Here is a 19,059-nt window from a genome sequence, read left to right on the forward strand (position 1 = left end):
CATCTCTCCAGTTCCTTCTTACCTCAGCATAGCCTGAGTCAGAATCCTCTGTCTCCAAAGAGTATTGTCTACATCTTGTACAGAGTTCTAGTATTTTACCATATTAGTAGTTTCCCCCACCTCAGGGACCTTTCCCATTTTTTCCCTTTGGGAGAAGGACTGTGCCCAGAGTCCCAGGTTTTTAGAACTGTCTCTCCTATACCTGCTCCTTCTTGATCAGTGATGAACACCAATGCTGCCTTTACTGCCTTGGGGAGGCTTATATCTCTGCCAAGTGCAGCAACTGCTGCTGCTTCCCTCCCTGAAACTGAGATGGACGAGAGCTTTGACTGAGAAAGTACCTTATGGAGAAGGCCATGAGACTCCCATCAGATCCAGGCTGGGGAGAACTCCTGTACATCGGCTTGAGGCTGTGAGCAGTGCCCCTTTGAGGACAAGCTCTGGAATAGAGACCAGAGTTGTTAAGCCCAAGGAATCATTACTTTAGGGCTTTCATGAGAGTAAGGGGCACTCTCATAGACATAAGAACATATCTCCTAGATCTGCTCTTAAAAGAGAGGCTCCCTTTCTGTCTCTATTCAAGTTATGTGTGTCCTAAAGACTTAGGTCCACCTAAATCTTCTGGCCACAAGAGTAAGGCGCAAAGGAGAAAGTATCTGTCGGTACTGGCTCTGGCTCCAACTCTTATGCTGGAAGATAAGCACCAACTGAAATCTCCAAGTTGGACTCCTCTTTGATGATACTGATTGACTCCCATCAGGGTCCACTGATGACCATGCCCATAGTCACACTGGATCCATCAGTTCTGGCTACCATAATGCTTCGCACCCAGGGACAGACTGAAACTTAACTCTCTGAGGGTGAGATAAGGCAAAAATATCCTCCAACCTCCTCCTCTTCAAGTGCTTGCTCGTGTCTATTCCATATTAGCTGTGTGTGCTCGCCACGTGCACTGGTGCCGGAAGTTTTTCCCTCAGTAGTATCCACAGGGGACCAACTCTGGCACCCTCTGGTTCCCTCCACCCTCGGTTCCTTCTTGCCATCAGTGATGGTGCTGGAACGTCTGCTGCTTCAGCTAGCATTGTGCTCGTTCACTGTTTCTTATGAACGTTTTCCTGTAAAATAGTTGTACATAGTTAATAATTCCCTTAGTGTTGATTCTAATTTAGCCGGTCCTGGACGGGATTCAGCCTAGGGACAGAGCATGCCCTGGTCCCCATGCTTTAAGACTGTGATCGTTGTAAGCAGCCTATGCCCATCAGTGACCCGCACAGTAGCTGTTTAAGGTGTCTGGGCGAAGGGCACATAAGTGACAAGTGTCACACTGGTAAATCCTTTAAACCCCGGTCAAAAAAGGAGAGACACATCCTTCTCAGGGCGCTCCTGATGGAGTCGGCACTAACTCTGGCACCGGAGCAGAGGTCTGACTCGGCCCCAAACACCGCAGTATCGGTGCAGAGCGCCCTGCCAGTGCCATCTACAAGCTGGCACCGATCCCCTTCCCTGGATCTGGCCAAGAAGCTGAAGAGGACCATGAGGGGAAGATCTCCCACTTCCCATAAGGGAAAGGAGAGGGCCAGAGGAGAGCAAAGAGCCGTGCTGGGCAGCTCAGCACATCCATCAGGGAGTCGGGCCCCAGCTCAAATCGAGTGGTCTAGCCAATCCTGTAACATGCCTGCCATGCTGGACGGTGACGAGGGCCTCCGTCAACTAGAGGTCCTGTCGACACCCGACGCCCTGCAGGCTGCGCAGGAGATCCCGACGCTACTGGTGCCGCCCACACTGGCTCCAGCAACTGGTGCAGGGGTAAACCCACCTTGAGACCTCCCTGTGTGTCCCTGCCTCAGCAGCACCGCTCCCCATCAGAAGAAGAGAGTAGCTCTCTTCTTCTTCAAGTGCTGTCCCTGTGGGTGCTCCACTCTAGGTGTTGGTGCATCCCGGCGCCATTGATCGGAGATTTTCGGTAGCAGTGCCTGGTCGGGACGCAGGCACTCAGTTGGTATCTCCCGTCTCGTTGGAATCTTCCTGAGCGCCTGCATCCCGCACCCCCTTCAGTTCCTTCTCAACCGTCCCCGGCTGAAGACGGGACTCGGGGCAGTGCTACTTCTCTTCCCTGGTCTCTGTAGGAATAAAGTATCAAAGAATATAGAAATAGTCATTAGTTACATCCCAGTTGTTTCCCTTCCTTTAGTGTAGTTACATAGTTAGTTACTTAGTTAAAAAAAACAATAACTTTTCGCTTCAGGCTTGTCTCCTGCTGAGACACTCTCCCCTGCCATTTCTAGTTCACAATGCCAGGGGCTTCAGGATTCAAAAAGTGTGTTTCCTGTCAGGACTCCATGCCATGGTCCGATGGGCACTCACATTGTGTGAAGTGCCTTGGAGAAACCCACATTCCTGCAAAGTGCCTCCACTGTACAAGCCTCAAGTCAAGGGCTCGGCACGACAGGGACCTGTGGCTTAAAATGCTTCTGATGAAAAAATCTCTGCAGCTGCTTTCAGAGAAAGTTAAACCCGCTCCCCGGCCAGATCCAAACCAGTGGAGAGCATTGCTTCATCCTTTTTGGAACAGAGGCAAGAAGCACAGCAGTCTCATAGGAGAGACTCTGACAAAGGTAAAGGGTCTCCTTTGGTAAAGGAGACTCTGACAAAGGTAAAGAGATCCTTACCCTCTGTGCTGACAGCGCCACAGGCAGGCGCCTCAGCTCTTTCTAAAGCCTCAGCTGTGGCTCCCACAGACCGCAGAGGCAGGAACCCAACCTCCCATACCGGAAAGGTCTCCGCGGCACCGAGTGCCTCAGCACTAAAAATAGCCACGGTGCTAGCTGTGCACTCTGCCCCGGTGCCAACAAGGACGTCAGCACTGACCCCTTCTGCGCTAAAAATAGCCGCGGTGCCGACTGCGCACTCTGCCCCAGTGCCAGAAAGGATTTCGGCACCGGGCCTGCCTCCTGCCCCGGCACCAGCAGTGGACCCCCTGCAGGGCACCGCCAACAGACCTGCGGCACCGCTGACACTTCCTCTTCAACTTGCAAATGCGCTAGAGCACAGACCAGGCTCAGCGCAGCCCAGGGAGCAGGAGCAACAGTTCCTCACTCAGTGTGACCTCTCAGTGCCACCTGAGCCTAACTCTGTTTCTGGATACACAGGGCTCACTCTTCGAACAGCCACTCACCACCTGAACTGGCTACCTTCAGGGACTGCGAACACGATACACAGCAGCAGGTGGAGTTCTCGCCACCTGCCTCTCCTCCTCCACTGGACCCTCTTCCACCTCAGGCTACAGTCCTCAGCTACCAGTCTCAGTTTCCCTACTTCCCTTCCCTTCCCCCGTGGACGGCACCTGGGTTCTCCTACCCTATGCCTTGGCCCCAGTGGTACCCTTGGCCACATCCTCCTACCACACATCCTCAGACCTCTTCCACGAAACCGCTTCTGTGCCTCGATCTCCAGCTCTGCTCACTTCTAGAGTACCTGAACCCCCTCCTGAGAACATGAGCTATGAACCATATCCTGACTCACCGACCCCTAATTCTCCATCTGCTCCAGACAGAGCCCTCTCCCCCCCGCCTCCACAAAATGTGGATGACTGTAAACAATTTCAAGAGCTTTTCAAGAGGGTGGCACTCAGTCAAGGCATCCCCCTAGAAGAGGTTCAGGAGACACAACACAAACTCCGCAGAATCCTTCAACCCTCTGCACCCTCAAAGATCACGCTCCCTATAATTGAAGCACCCCTGGAACCAGCTGACACTCTGGCACACTCCACCTTCTTTATTACCTACCTGCAGAAAGGCCGAATGTAAATACTATGTTCCTACTAAGGATGCTGACTTCCTATTTTCTCACCCCACAACCGAACTCTTGTCATGGATGCAGTCGCACAAAGGACGAAACAACCACGATATCGGCCCATCCCGCAAGACAAGGACCTTAAACACCTTGACGTCTTAGGGTGCAAGGTTTACACATCCTCCACTCTACAATTCAGGATTGCAAACTGCTCTGCACTCCTCGCCAGTTACGACCTTGATAACTACAATAAACTTTTTGAATTTGCCTCCTACATCCAGAGGACAGGAGAGTGGACTTTAAATCAATTCTGAGCAAGGGCCAATTGATTTTCCAGAATGGCCCTACAAGCCTTTTTAGACATGGCAGACACAGCAGCCTGTACTACTGCAACTGCTGTGGTTATGCGCAGATCTTAATGGCTTTCTGCATCTGGCATCCCTAAAGATCTGCAGACCAAAGTGGAGGACCTCCCCTTTGATAAAGACAAACCGTTTTCTAAAAAAAAATCGGATGAACTACTTCACAATATGAAAAATTCTAGAGCAACACTGCTAACCCTGGATATTCACCCATCTCTTCCCAGGAGACAACGATACCAACCTTACCAAAGATCACGCACACAACAATATTATCGGCGTCAACCCAAACCATAGGACATAAATGGGAATCTCTCTAGACCCCCTAAGCGCAGACAAAATCAAGCTCAAGCAACCACCTCCCACCCATCCAGGAATAAACAACAATTTTGAAAGGTTGGTCGAGGGTCTGGGTGACCACCCCTTGATTCCACACCCTACTTGCCCATTTGTCCACCGCCTCCAGAGTTTCCAACATGCCTTGCAGCGTATTACACAGGATCGCTGGGTCCTCGAAATAGTTCAGTCCGGTTACTCTATCCCATTTATATCCTATCCTCCTACCCTTCCCCATCCCTCTTCAGGGACCCCTCTCACAAGCACCTACTTTGCGTAGAAGTGGCTCACCTTCTCTAGCTAGGCACAGTGGAACCTGTGCCGATGCAACACTGAGGGAAAGGATTCTACTCCCATTACTTCCTGACCCAGAAAAAGACTGGGGGATGGAGGCCTATACTACATCTACGCTGACTGAACAAATTCGCGAGGACACAAAAATTCAAGATGGTCACACTGGGCACAATGATTCCTGCACTGGATCAAGAGGACTGGTTCACAGCCCTCGACCTACAGGACGCTTATTTTCATATATCAATTCATCCAGCTCACAGACGCTTCCTACAATTTGCAATCGGTCACGACCATTTTCAGTACAGAGTTCTTCTTTTTGGCCTCTCCACAGCACCAAGAGTCTTTTCCAAAACTCTAGTCCTGGTCATAGCTCACCTCCACAAACATGGGATCATGCTTTTCCCCTACCTGGACAATTGCCTCATCAAAGGCAACTCCTATGGCGAGACACTTCAAGCTACCGGTTTCGCCATCTCCCTCTTTCACAGCCTAGGCCTCCAAATAAACATCCAAAAATCCACCCTGACACCTACACAACAGATAGAGTTCATCAGAGCTCATCTCGACTCAATCTAGAGCAGAGCCTCGGTCCCATATCACAGATTCCTCGCTATCACGCAGCTCATACGCACACTCTCTATTTGTCCGAGGACACAGGCAAGAATCTATCTACAGCTCCCTGGTCACATGGTAGCCACCACCTTCATGGTCCAATATGCCAGGCTACACATGAGATGTCTTCAGGGCTGGCTCAATTCCAATTTCAAACCCAACAGACCCACCTTAGGGACGCTGCTAACTCCTCCATCCAATGTTCTAGCTTCCCTACATTGGTGGACAAGACCAGAAAACCTCTGCAAGGGGGTTTCCTTCCAGCAATGATCCCCAACACTCACGCTCACCACGGACGCGTCCCTAATCGGTTGGGGAGTGCATCTAGGGGGACACAGGGCACAAGGCCGGTGGTCCGAATCAGAGATGCACCTACACATAAATCTCTTAAAGCTCAGAGCAGTGAGGCGAGCATGCCTTCACTTTTCCCCTCATAAAGAACAAATCTTTTCGGGTCTTGACAGACAACATAACATGTATATACTACATCAACAGACAAGGGGGCGCCCGATCACATTCCCTTTGCATGGAAGCCATCTGACTATGGAATTGGTGCATACAACATCAAATACAAGTCATCACTTCCTGCCTACCAGGCTGCCACAACACTACTGCCGACACTCAGCAGACACTTCTCAACAGAATACGAATGGAAACTGCATCCCGCAATACTTCAACAGCTCTTGTCCCTCCTGGGGCACCCCGTCAATAGACCTCTTTGCCACAACCCAGAATCGAAAATGTCGGCTGTTTCGCTCCAGAGCAGGACTCGGGACTGCATCCCTTGGAGACACGTTCCTCATCCCGTGGAACAACTCTCTCCTCTATGCTTTCCCACCAATCCCTCTGCTACACAGCGTTCTTTGAGAGATAGTAGACGACACGGCCTGAGTCATCCTTATTGCCCCAGCTTGGCTATCCCAAACCTCACAAGACTCCACACGAAGCATCCCTGCATACTTTTGATGTCAGGTGAGCAATCGCCTTTTACTTAGACAGGACTAAGCCATTTCGTAAATCTCCACAACTCTGTCTCCATCACCAAAAGATCGAAAGGTACGGCTACCTCTAAACAACGTCTGTCCAAGTGAATCTCTGACTGCATCAAAATATTCAACTGCCCGAAGGCATTGGAACTCTTTCCACTCCACTTGAAATCCGTTGCCTTCCTACATAACGTACCCATTTCTGACATCTGTAGAGCGGCTACATGGTCATCTGAACACACGTTTGCCAAACACTATGCTGTCACACAAGTTACCACGGCAGACACCATAGTAGGCCATGCAGTACTCTCTACAGTACTCATGCTGGATCTCCAAAGTCCCACCGACCATAGTGGGTACTGCTACACATTCACCTAGAGTGGAACACCCACAGGGACAGCACTCGAAGAAGAAGGGGAAGTTACTCACCTTGCAGTAACTGAAGTTCAAGATGTGTGTCCCTGAGGGTGCTCCCCACCCTCCTCCCCTCTACTTTGGAGCCACACCTTGTAAGATCAACTGCCGCTTACGAGCAATATTTCCCTGGGAAAACTTTCCCTACCTTGAAAGTATACTATACTAGTATTATACTATACTTTGGAGTACTAGTATAATCACTCCATGGTAGAGAAGGAACTGAGGGGGGTGCAGGACGCAAGTGCTCAGGAAGATTCCAACGAGACGGGAGATACCAACTGAGCGCCTGCGTCCTGACCAGGCACTGCTACTGAAAATCTCCAATCAACAGCACCAGGACGCACCAACACCTAGAGTGGAGCACCCATAGGGACACACATCTCGAAGAACTTCAGTTACTGCAAGGTGAGTAACTTCCCCTTCAGGCTCCAGACCTTGGACACCAACAGCGGGATTTGAGGCACAGCTTGCCGATAACCTGGCACAGAACTATGGCAGCACCTTGCACCAATCATGCGACCAATCGTTTGAGTGGAGCCACCAGTCACTGACCCGCCTGTTGCCAAGACGCGGAACCCTGAGGTCAGGGAGATCTGATGACAGGCCCGTTCCAGCTCCCAGTCCCACTCTAGATCCCGTTACCGGTCGAGCAGCATGAAGCATAGTTTGCTGGATTACCAACACCAATTGGCCAAATACTGCTGGTCCCCAAGGTCCTGCGTGAGGAACTCGTCTGAATCTGACAGGTCTATATCTAGGTGTAGCAGTTGGCACTGCACAGAGAAGGACCAACAGTCTGCCTGATCATGGTCACCTGACAACAACCACTCTGCTTCCGGCTCCAGCACCGAGCAGGAGTCCTTGACGTCAGAACAAGCCCCTGTGCTGGTGGTACGGTCTACATCATCAGCACCACAACCGACGCCATGGCCCCAAGGCAAGGCCGGTGGCCTAATATCCCTAGAACTCTTGGGAGTTTACCCAGCCTTCGCAGGCCATCCGGTGAGTATCGGGGAGCCTCGGATAGGCCATCGGCCTCAGCATCCTGCCCTCTCCTGGAGGTGGTGGCCCCACAAGAGGACCCCCCCAGGCCCATGAGGACCCAGGGAAACAGCCGGTGAGACTGCCAGGGGATATGACAGATCCTACTGCATCGGCTTCTTCCTCATAGTCTCCGGGCAAAGCTATTACGGGTCCCCCTCACCTAGTTCCACAAGATAATGCTAAGGCTCATCAGGAACTACTGAAGATGGTTGCCTCCAACCTGGGACTCCACGCAGAGGAGCCAGTGTACTCCCTGTTGGACATCCTTTGCTCTATGGCACCTGCTAGGGTTGCTTTGCCCCTACATGAAGGGGTATTGAAAATTAATAATGCCCTATGGCAAACCCCCTCCTCCCTGCCCCCCATTTCAAAAAGGGCTGAATGCAAATACTTTGTGCCAGCTAAAGATCACGAGTACCTGTACACTCACCTGGCCCCAAACTCCCATGTCGTTGAGGCTGTTAATCAGAGGGAGAGGCAGGGTCAACCCAGGTCTATGCCCAAGAATAAAGACTTGAAAGACTGGATCTGTTTGGGTGAAAAATGTATTCATCTTCCAGTCTTTAGTTGAGAGTGGCCAATCACCAAGCCCTCTTTGGTTGCTATGATTATGACATGTGGCAGGCCATGGCCAAGTTTGAGTTTTCACTTCCCGAAGGGTCCAGAAGGAATTCCGGGCGATCTTCGAGGAAGACACAGCTGCAGCCAGAGCTTCCCTCCAGGTAGCTTCAGATGCAGCAGACTCCGTGGCTCGCACGATGGGTAGACCCGCAATAAGCAGGGTGGCAGGCGAGCATTTTGAGGGTGCGCCCAAGGATGACCTACCGGACTATATCCCGGATTCATCTTTCCCGCTTTTCTTCAACCGCCTTTCTTTTTCCTCCCCACATGGACCACTATAACTTCAGACCACTGGGTCCTCAATACAGTGGCGTAGGGTTCTATCCTCCAGTTTCTTTCTACCCCTCATTCCCATCCCCTTCCCCGTCCCTCTTCAGGGACCCACTCACGAGAGAGTCTCCTCGCACAGGAGGTAGAAGGGTTGCTGCAGTTGGGGGAAGTGGAGGAGGTTCCTCACAAGTAAAGGAACAAGGTTCTTTTCCTGGTACTTTTTAATCCCAAAGGCAGTCTGTGGCCCATCCTGGACCTGCGATACCTCAACAAATACCTAAATAAATTGAAGTTCTGCATGGTCTCCCTGGCCTTCATCAACCCCTTCCTGGAGACTGGTATGCCACCCTCGACTTGAAGGACGCATATTTCCACATAGCGATGCTTCAAGGTCACAGACACTTTCTACGATTTACGCTGGGACCCGACCACTATCAGTTTGTGGTCCTCCCGTTCAGCCTAGCGACAGTACCAAGGGTGTTTACCAAATGGGGGAGTCTCTGCGTTCCCCCTGACCATGGCCAGGGTTTGCTTATGCCTGCTGGGCCACATGGCAGCACGTATGTATGTTGTCTGCCATGCCAGGCTCCGGATGCAACCCTTACAGCAGTAGCTGGAGACGGTCTATTCCCAGTCCAGAGATTATCTGGAAAAGGTCATGTCCTCACTGACGATACTTACCTCACTGCAGTGGTGGACCGACCCCACAGCGGTCCTTGAGGGAGTTCCATTTGACAACCCTTGTAACTCGATCAAGTTGATATCAGATACCTCAGACCTCGGCTGGAGAGCGCATCTCAACGACTTCCAGACCCAGGGCATGTGGTTCCTGGAGGAGGTGACATTGAATATAAATGTCAAAGAGCTCAGAGGATTTCCAGCTAGGTCACCTCCTGCATCTGGACCTAATACGAGCTGGCACAGGTCCCACCGCTGCCGATCGTGAGGGCCCACCTTCCTGGCGCACATTCCTATCCATTCCAATCCAAAGTCCCTCAGGAGGAGAGTGTCCAATTCCAAACTCTTATTGATGAGGGCAAACTGGTAGCTAAGACCTCATTGCAAGCGGCATGGACATGGCTGACACCTTATCCAACCCCCCGACCCCCTTACCATGCCGCTCAGAGCAGCATGGCTGGCAGCCACGCCGCCTGGCCAGAGCTAGACACGCCACCACTCTGCCCTGCAGGAGCACAGCCCAGCTGCCCGGAGCGCTGGCGGTGTGGCTGTGGGGGAGGGGCCAGGGGCTAGCCTCTCCAGCCGGGAGCTCAGGGGCCTGGCAGGATGGTCCCGCGGGCCATAGTTTGCCCACCTCTGCTTTAATGAGTAGACAGATGAGCCACTACACCCAGACTCCAGAACAGTCCTATGCATCCTGGGTAGTTATACCCCGGCCCCAAAGAGGAACCACCACAAACAGATGTGTAAGCCAAGGCCTCTTCACCAGCCTTTCTGTCACCAGCACCTATATGAGCCATCATGCAAATTCCAGAAAGTAGAAAGACCAAGGTATGTAGCCTCCTCAACCTCAGCCACTCAAACCCATCCACTGTCCAGGGGTTACTTTTGATGGGAAGCTCTAGAACTGCGTCCCATTACTGATGCCATCACTTGCCCCCCATCCTCCCGCAAAGTTTTGGCGTCCATCTTCCGTACTTTGCCCACAACTGGAGGCCAATAACAATGAAGAAATGGGTACTAGATATCATCCACTCTGGCTACATTGCTGAGTTTCTTTCCCCTTCTCTAAACAAACCCCTTTCCTGGCCCCTCCTCAGGGATCTCCTGTGGAGATCCTCTGCCAGGTGGTGGATTTTCTTCTCCAAAGAGGGTCTATAGAGTGAGTGCCACCTCAACATCAAGGGAAACAGTTTTACTCCCACTATTTCATACTATCCTAGAAAAAAAGGAGTCTGGAGACCCATGCTTGACTTATGTCAGCTAAATATTTTTATTTGCAAATCGAAATTATGCACGGTTATGTTGGCATCAATCCTCTCCTCCCTGGAGAAGGGTGCATAATTTGGGGCTCTCAACATAAAAGATGCTTATTTTCATGTGAACGTTCTGCCATCCCACAGAAGGTTCCTCAGATTTCTGGTAGGACAAGAGCACTACCAGTTCAGAGTACTTCCATTTGGGCTAGCAACAGCACCCAAGGTATTCATGAAAGTCGTCTCAGTGGTGGCAGCTCAGATGAGATGAAGCAGTTACAGCATCTTCCCATACCTGGATTATTGGCTCTTAACAGGTAGATCCCACTGGGTATTTGTCAGCAATCTTATCTTTGGTCCACCTTCTGGCACCCTTAGGAATTTGCGTAAACAAGGAAAAGTCTTCTTTGACTCCCACAAAAATCATAGGCTTCATAGGAGTGACCCTAGACTCCACCTCAGTAAGAGCCTACTTCCCTCTCAACAGATTTGAAACTATGAGCAGCCTGATAAGACAAATCAACTGTAGATCTCGAACCACAATCAAGGTCTGTCTTTCCCTATTTGGCCACATGTCCTTATGCACTGATGTAATGCTGTTCACTAGGCTTCACCTCCATTGCCTACAGGCTTGTCGTCAGTCTGTTTACTCTCCAGACAGAGACAACATGAATACCAAGCTAACGATCCTGGCCATGGTCATGGCTTCCCTTGTATGGTGGACAAACCCAGAGCAAGTGAATGCTGGAGTCCCTTTCCTTCCACCCAAAACTTCCCTCATAGGTTGGGGAGCCCACATAGGCACTCACACTCCACAGGCCAGGTGGACTCTTCAAGAGGTCGGGATGCACATCAATCTCCTAGAACTAAGGGCAGTCCGACTGGCCTGCAGTGTCCTCTTTTATGGTCCTGACATATCCAAATGATATCTGACAAAATGACAACTGTCTTCTTGTAACGGGGTCAGCACCCGCCTCTTGCGTCTGACGTGCCTTCAATCACTCAGTTTTGAACAGGGTGACACCCCCTCACACAGGCACCCCCTTTCTGGTCGAGTAAGACCCTGCTTTTCTTTCAGTCCTTACAATAGGATGGCACCCGTTTCTTATGAGCACCCCTCGGTTGATGGTTGTTTGCCGGGTCTTCAGCAGCTCATCCCTTTGGACGAGTTGCACACATTGTCTCCCCTTCCGGGGTATGTAGACTCTAGTTCTTTCTCACAGCCCTGGAATGGGGCCATAGCACAAAAGCTTTTTTCCTGGAGCCACTACCTTCTTTAATAGCTCAACAGGGACCCACCTCTGTACCCTTGGGTGGTGTCCTTCAAGCAGTCCTCGCCTGGGTTCAGACTTCAGCCAGATCAGCAGGACGAGTCACAGTATCCTCGCCTGGTCTGGCTAGGTGCTGGGCTCAGCCTGCCCACACTGACCTGTCCATTGTCCTGCTGCTCTTCCAGCCAGCCAGGCACCCGGTTCTCCCTCTTTGAGCTCCAGGCAGTAACTGACTGATCTTCCTCTGCTGCTACCTTTTTATATGGTCCTTCTGGCATCTGATTGGCTCATCTCTTGCAGCCACTCTGGGCTGCCTGGAGGACTTCTCCTCTGCTCTTTCCTTGAGCCAAATTCCTTGAGTGGGGTGAGGCAGGACTGTGAGGCCTCCAGCAGGGGGCCTCTGCACGTAGTCCACCCTGTCACACTTCTGTGTAAACAAATGAAGAGAAGCAAAATCTCTTGCACTCTGTATAGAGATGGTACACTGGTGGAACTGTTGTATCAGGAACCACATCATACTCTTTGCGATGTACCTCCCAGTTGCGCAAAACTCTGCATCTCATGGCCTGGTATTTGGATAGGCATCAGGCCTAGAGCATTCATGTGTGGAGGCTGTTCAAATTATTCTTAGACACAGCAGATAAGTCTCTACCAGAAACTGCTATCTAGCTAAATGGAGGCATTTGTCTATTGAGGTGCAACATAAATAGTTAGCAGGAAGGCCTGCTGATTCTGGGGATGTTTTAGAATACCTCCTCACTCGCAAGACATCAGGACTTTCCAGTAGCTCACTGTGGGTCCACCTTGCAGCAGTCGTGCCTTCCATCCTCCAGTAGAGGGCTATTCTATTTTTACTCACCCAGTGATGATCAGATTCCTTACAGGAATCACAAGGACCTTCCAACCAGTAGTGAAGCCAACACTGCAATAGGACCTCAATCTTGTACTTTCAATATTTACCAAGCCACCGTGTGAACTGTTGGCCATGTGGTCGATGTCCCTATACTTGAAGGTCACCTTTCTCATTGCCATCACATCATCTAGAAGGGTGAATGAACTGGGAGCACTTATGGATGATCTACCATACACCACATTTCATAAGGAGAAGTTTTCCCTTCACCTTTCCCCAAAGTTCATCCCTAAGGTAATTTCTGAGTTTCACATAAATCAGTCTATTCACTTACTCATATTCTTTCCAAATCCTTATGTTTCCAGTGAGAGAAAGGAGACTTCATTCACTTGACATTAGATGGGCTCTAGCAGTCTACCTTCAAAGAGTAAAACCAATCAGAAGAATGTCTAGATTTTTTTTGTCACTGTAGTAGAGTGATCATGGGGACAAGTATTATTTGCTCAGAGACTCTCTAAGTGGATCTTTGATTGTATCACTCTTTGTTATCAGTTGGCACATCTCCTTTCTCTGAAGGGAGTGAGGACCCACTCCAGTAGAGCACAGGCAACCTCAGTAACATCTCTTCAATAAGTACCTATACTGGATATTTGTAAGGCAGAAACCTGGAGTTCCATCCATACCTTCACAAAGTATTACACCTTATTCCAAGCCTCTTCTGCAGATTCAGCAGCTGGGACAGCGGTATTACAGACATTATATCAACTGCATCCTCACACCCCTTCCTCTTTGAGTATCACTTACCAGGTGTGGAATATACATTAGGGACCAGCACTCAAAGAAGAAATGGAGATTTCTTTAAGTGCTTCCTCATGGCCATTCCATGCTAGGTGTGTGTATGTCATGTGCACAGTTGCCAGAGATTTTTCCCTTCCTGATATCAGTAGGACTGGCTCTAGCACACCATGGAGCTGCGTGTATATGCGCTGGTATAACGGGTGCTGCTGGCTCTGCATCCTCTCAGTTCCTTCTTACCGCCCGTGACGGTTGCTTGGAACAATCTTTCTTGCTCTTGCAAAGCTTCTTTCCCAGTGGTTTGGACTTTGTACTATATTGTATAGTTTTTGTAGTTAGTGTATATAGTTCTTACCTAGTGTTAGTGTATATAGTGTGAATAGTAGTCTGTGTTGTTGAGGGACTTTTGTCCCAGGGGCTGGGCATGCCCCGGAGCCTGGGCTTCAAGCCACGTGCCTCTTGCTGCAAGCCCAGTAAGTGACCCGCATTCGAGTATCTAAAGTGCCTCGGGGAAACTCACATTACAGAGACATGCCAGATCTGCAGGGGTTCAGACTGTGCATTCAAAAAGATAGAAACTTTTGTCTGAAGGCCTTACTCAAGGAGGCAGCACTCAGACCAGCCTCAGAGCTGAGCTGCTCCGAATCAGCGCTGAGTACTTTGGCTTCCATGCAAAGCGCTCCACCGGCACCATGCTCTTCCCTGCACCATTCTCCATCTCCAGTGCCAAGGAATAAGCATAAGAAATAGCGTGCCCTCTGGTGCTGAAGCAGGACAAGCAGGGAGTGACTAGCGCATTGAGACCCATGCTGGGCCACTTGTCCTCCCTAGAGCCTCTGTGGGCTCTGGCGACTCTACCTAGACACTGAGTCCAGTCCAGGACCCACCCCCGACTCCCAGGAGTGGTTGTGGGACTTCGCGCCTGCAGGCCCCTTCAACTCCGGAGGCTTTCCAGTTGGCAAAGGATCTGATGTCCCTCCCAATCCCACCCACTCCCCAAGGTTCCCTGACAGCCATGGCTGCTGGGGATAGAAGGGAGCAAGAGGCGGTGAGCTCCATCGTGGCTCCTACCATCATAGAATCACCCAGAGGAAATCCCTCTATGTTCCCATTGCAACATTCTCTAGTCTGTCATTGGTCACCGGTTCCCTGGCACCACCTGGAGGCAGATGTGGGTATGGCTCCTCCATAGTCTCCAAGGGAAGACACTTTGAGCCATTAGTATCTTATTCCTTACTGCTTCTGTCTTGGAAGGTCACTTCCTGGTGGTAATCACGTCGGTCAGAAGGGTCTCCGAGATCAAAGCCCTTATGTCAGAACCCCCTTATACAGTGACAAAGGACAAGGTCCAGCTGTGCCCTCATTCAGCCTTTCTGCCAAAGGCGGTGTCACAATTCCATAACAACCAGGACATTATTCTGCCTGTTTACTTCCCAAAACCTCACAAGACCACTGAGGAATGTCGGCTCCATACAGTAGACCTTCTATATTGAGAGGAGTAAACCCTTTGGCAAAGTCTACGCAACTCTTTGTAGCAGTAACGAAAAGTATGAGAGGGCTGCTGGTGTCATCCCAAAAAAATCTCGTCCCGGATAATCACCTGTATCCAGATTTCCTACAAGCAGGTGAAGGTTCCATCTCCAGCCATTGTGACTGCTCATTCCATGAAAGCTCAGTGCAAGGAACACTGTGTCAGATATGTTCCTTGCACAAATAACAATCCAGGACATCTGCAGATCCGCAACATGGTTGTCAGTTCATACCTTCACATCCCGCTGCGCCATCAGCAGCAGACCCGTCATAATGCCATTTTTGGAAGAGTGATGTTTCAGTCAGTAGGTCCATAAACTCCAAGCCAACCTCTGAGAGTACTGGTTGTGAGTCACCTAGCATAGAATGGATGTGAGCAAGCACTCAAAGAAAAAGTGGTTGCTAACCTCTTGGAACTATTATTCTTCAAGATGTGTTGCTCATGTCTATTCGATGACCCACCCTCGTACCCCTCTGTTGGAGTTATTGGGAAGAAGAAACTGAGAGGATGCGGAGCTTGCAGCACCCCTTATACCAGGGCATATATGCACGGCTCCGGGGGCGCTAGAGCTGGTCCTATGGATACCACTAAGGGAAAAATCTCTGGCAATTGTGCACATACAGCTGGCATGAAATGGACATGAGCTACACATCTCAAAGAACAACAGTTACAAAAGGTTAATAACTTTTTTTTTCTTACCTGTAACTGGAGGTTGTTTGTGAAGTATCTGTATTCCACCACCCACACTCCTTCCCCTCTGCTTCAGATCCTTTCGAATTCATGCTAAAAGGAAGACCTGGACAGGTGTCCATCTAAAGCACCTCTTATTCTCTCAGTATGGAGAATGAGGTGAGCAGCTACACAGGCAGTGACAATACTTGCTGGAAGTCTCAGGTACATGGAGCACCTACGTTCCACATGTGGCATAAGGGTAGGGACCACATATCTCAGAGAATGCTCAGTTACAGGTGAGTAACCACCATTTCCAGATTTGCTACCTGTGGTGAATTTTTGTGTCCCATTTTTGCCAATATAGACAAACAAGAGGACCAAATTTTTTATTATTAGTTGTTGTTTTTATTACAGTGGCACCTAGAGGCTCTAACTGCAATTTGGGTTCCATTGTGCCTAGACACTGTATAAACGTATAGTACAACATATATAGTTGTTGCCCTGAAGTGCTTGAAATCTAAACAGCTAAAGACAAACAAAGGGTGGGAAGGGAAATGGAAGCTCAGAGAGGTAAAGCGACTTGCTGAAAATAACACAGCAGAGCTAGGAATAGAACATACGTCTCCTGAGCCCCAGTTCAGGTCCCAGTCCAGGGAACCACATGGACTATCAGTAAGCTGATCCACTGAGATCATGGATTTACACCAGCAGAATATTTGGCTCATTCCTTTTTTTCTATAGTTGTGCAAGACCAACACTCATGGAACAGTAAGAAAGAAATAGCTTCAGATCTTTTGGAGGATATGTGACTCTTCACGTTTGATAGTTTGACTGTTTCCCTCAACATTTTAAAATTAATCAAAAAGCCAAACAAATATTAAAACCTTGATGAATATTAAAGTTCCTGTGTGAGACTATGACTTCTGAAATTCCAGAAAGGATTCATAAAGAGTTCTTTGGCTATTTTGTGACTATATTTTAAAATTATCATTCTAATATAGGATCTGGAAACACCTACTTTCAAAGTACAATAGAATGTAAACCACTGTTCCAGAATTCAGAGAGCAAAGTAACAAGTGACATTTCAAAAAAGTAAGTATAATGTATAACACTAGTTATTATTCAGTTCAGTAAAAGTATTGTCTATATTTGAGGGACATATGTATTATTAAATTTGTATCAATGTGTCCTGAGATTTTGGGAAAACTTGAGGACTAAGTAGCTGGAATACAAGCTCTAAAGACAGAAGTTTGAACATTTTAAAAAACTACTTTAAATAGTTAATTTTTGAATTATTTTAAATAACTTAGAAATTGAAAGCAGTGAACTTTGAGAAAACCATTTATGCTTATGCATAAATATCTAAATTATCCAAACTTCCACATTTTCAGTTTTTGCCTGTTACGAGATAAGTCTGATGTTCGTCTACAAAATTCTGCCTCTTCCACATTAAAATCACCATCAGAAAAGAAATTATCTATACAATATGGAAATACAAGTAATGTAAGTAAAGGTATATTTATAACAGGATTTCTTGCAATGCAGTGAAGGGATTTTTTTGGTGAACTTGTTTGCTATAGTCAGCTTACTCAGTTTTGCCATGTTCAGTTTTCTGTGGCTATTTGAATGACTGGCGTGTCTGTTCACATACGTTTTTGTGGAAGCTATCTTAGTTAAAATACCTATATTCATCCATTTTTGGCTTTGTTGTGCCCTTTGCTACAAAAAGAAATAGGACCTGAATTTGACCCATAGTTTCCATTATGCAGTGTTTTGGAACTGATTTCAACAAGCCAGTTGGTTTTTTAGGCTTTTATTCAACAAAGCACTTAAGCACATGCTAAACTTTAATCACGTGGATATCCCATTGACTAGTGTAATATCAATTTTATATATCAAATCTTTATTTTTAGAGTTTGGAATTCTATCACATTAAGCATAGCTTTGGTTGCATGCTATGGTATATATTAGAGTTTATTACAATATGGAAGTTTGTCTTAAAATTTGTTATTTTTAATCATGTTTATTTTGTAATCCATACATTTCAGTTCAGCTTCCAAAAAAGAAAACATCCAAATCCTCCACAAAAGTTGAAAAACAGAGAGTTTTCTCCAAACTCAGAAATAATCTCAGGTTCTTCTCAATTCATTGGAAAGGAGAATTTTTTTATTTGCAACAAAGAAAGGAAAAAAGAAATTGATGTCAGGTAATAAAAATAATTTTTATATTCTGTTGTAGATTCTTATCCTTCAAGGTACTGAGGACCTCACAATCTTAGGCCATAGACCAAGCTCTTCTTTCTAACTTACAAGTTTTTATTTTACTAGTTGTAATTAGTTTTTCATGCAAATAGACTTTTTAAAATTATTTTTCAGATACAGATCTTTCCTGGCTGTATTATAAATAATATTCTGATTTCATGGGTTTTGGTATGCAGTATTGTTCACAATTTAATTATTTTGGTTTGCTTCATTTTTATTAGATCTCTTTCAGATGATGAAACCAATGATGTTAAGCCTTTTCTTGGAATATTTGATGGCATTTTCTAAAACATAAACAAGATATATTGTAAGTGCTGAAACATATTACACTCTCATTTCCAGAATGAAAACTTTAAATATAGTTAGAGGATTTTCTTTAATAGCTGTTCATTAATAGCCCCTCTTTGCTACACAGACTAGATAATGAAATTGCTAGCTAATTTATTTACAGAATTCCATGTGTGTTTTATCTTTTTAAAAAATATTAAAATCTTTGTTTATCTAACTTGCTGTTTTTAGGATTGGAATGATAAACGTATTTGACAGTCTCTTATTAAAGGGGATAGTTTTCAAGCTAAGCACTTTTGGTATAAATCATATGTAATTTTACCATAAGAACAAAGATGTTGTTTGTAATATGCATCTGCTCACAGAACACATTTTTGTGTAACTGAAATGTTGTTCATTAACAAACTTCTTACACTATTTGTTTTTATGATGTCTGTTAGGTATCCCATTTAGACTGAATTTTTCATAATACTGATTATTTCTGAAACAATGAGATTTACAAATAAAAAGAAATAGACTGAATAATTTAATATATTCTGTACTCTATATTTCATTCTAAAGCGCTATAAACCTGTAATGTATTTGTCAACATTAAAACATTGTATAGCATTTTCCATGCAAAATGTCTCAGAATGCACCACAAGACAGTTTTAAAATATGTCCACAAAGAGTGACTGGAAGTAGTATTTGGGTGTTGACATTGCTACTTAAACTTATAAAATGGGC

General features: G+C 47.4%; 1 protein-coding gene across 1 annotated transcript in view; it reads left to right on the forward strand.

Moving 5' to 3' along the window:
- HFM1 (helicase for meiosis 1) overlaps positions 1-18,333 on the forward strand; it is a 108,534-nt gene extending 90,201 nt beyond the window's left edge. The window contains exons 31-34 of the mRNA XM_077824684.1: positions 16,786-16,876; positions 17,176-17,287; positions 17,833-17,990; positions 18,267-18,333. Coding sequence (XP_077680810.1) covers positions 16,786-16,876; positions 17,176-17,287; positions 17,833-17,990; positions 18,267-18,333 — 428 coding nt within the window. The remainder of the gene's footprint in view (positions 1-16,785; positions 16,877-17,175; positions 17,288-17,832; positions 17,991-18,266) is intronic.
- The last annotated feature ends 726 nt before the right edge of the window (positions 18,334-19,059 follow it).

This window comes from Eretmochelys imbricata, chromosome 8 (genome assembly GCF_965152235.1).
Source record: "Eretmochelys imbricata isolate rEreImb1 chromosome 8, rEreImb1.hap1, whole genome shotgun sequence".
In the NCBI taxonomy this organism is placed as follows: domain Eukaryota; kingdom Metazoa; phylum Chordata; order Testudines; family Cheloniidae; genus Eretmochelys; species Eretmochelys imbricata.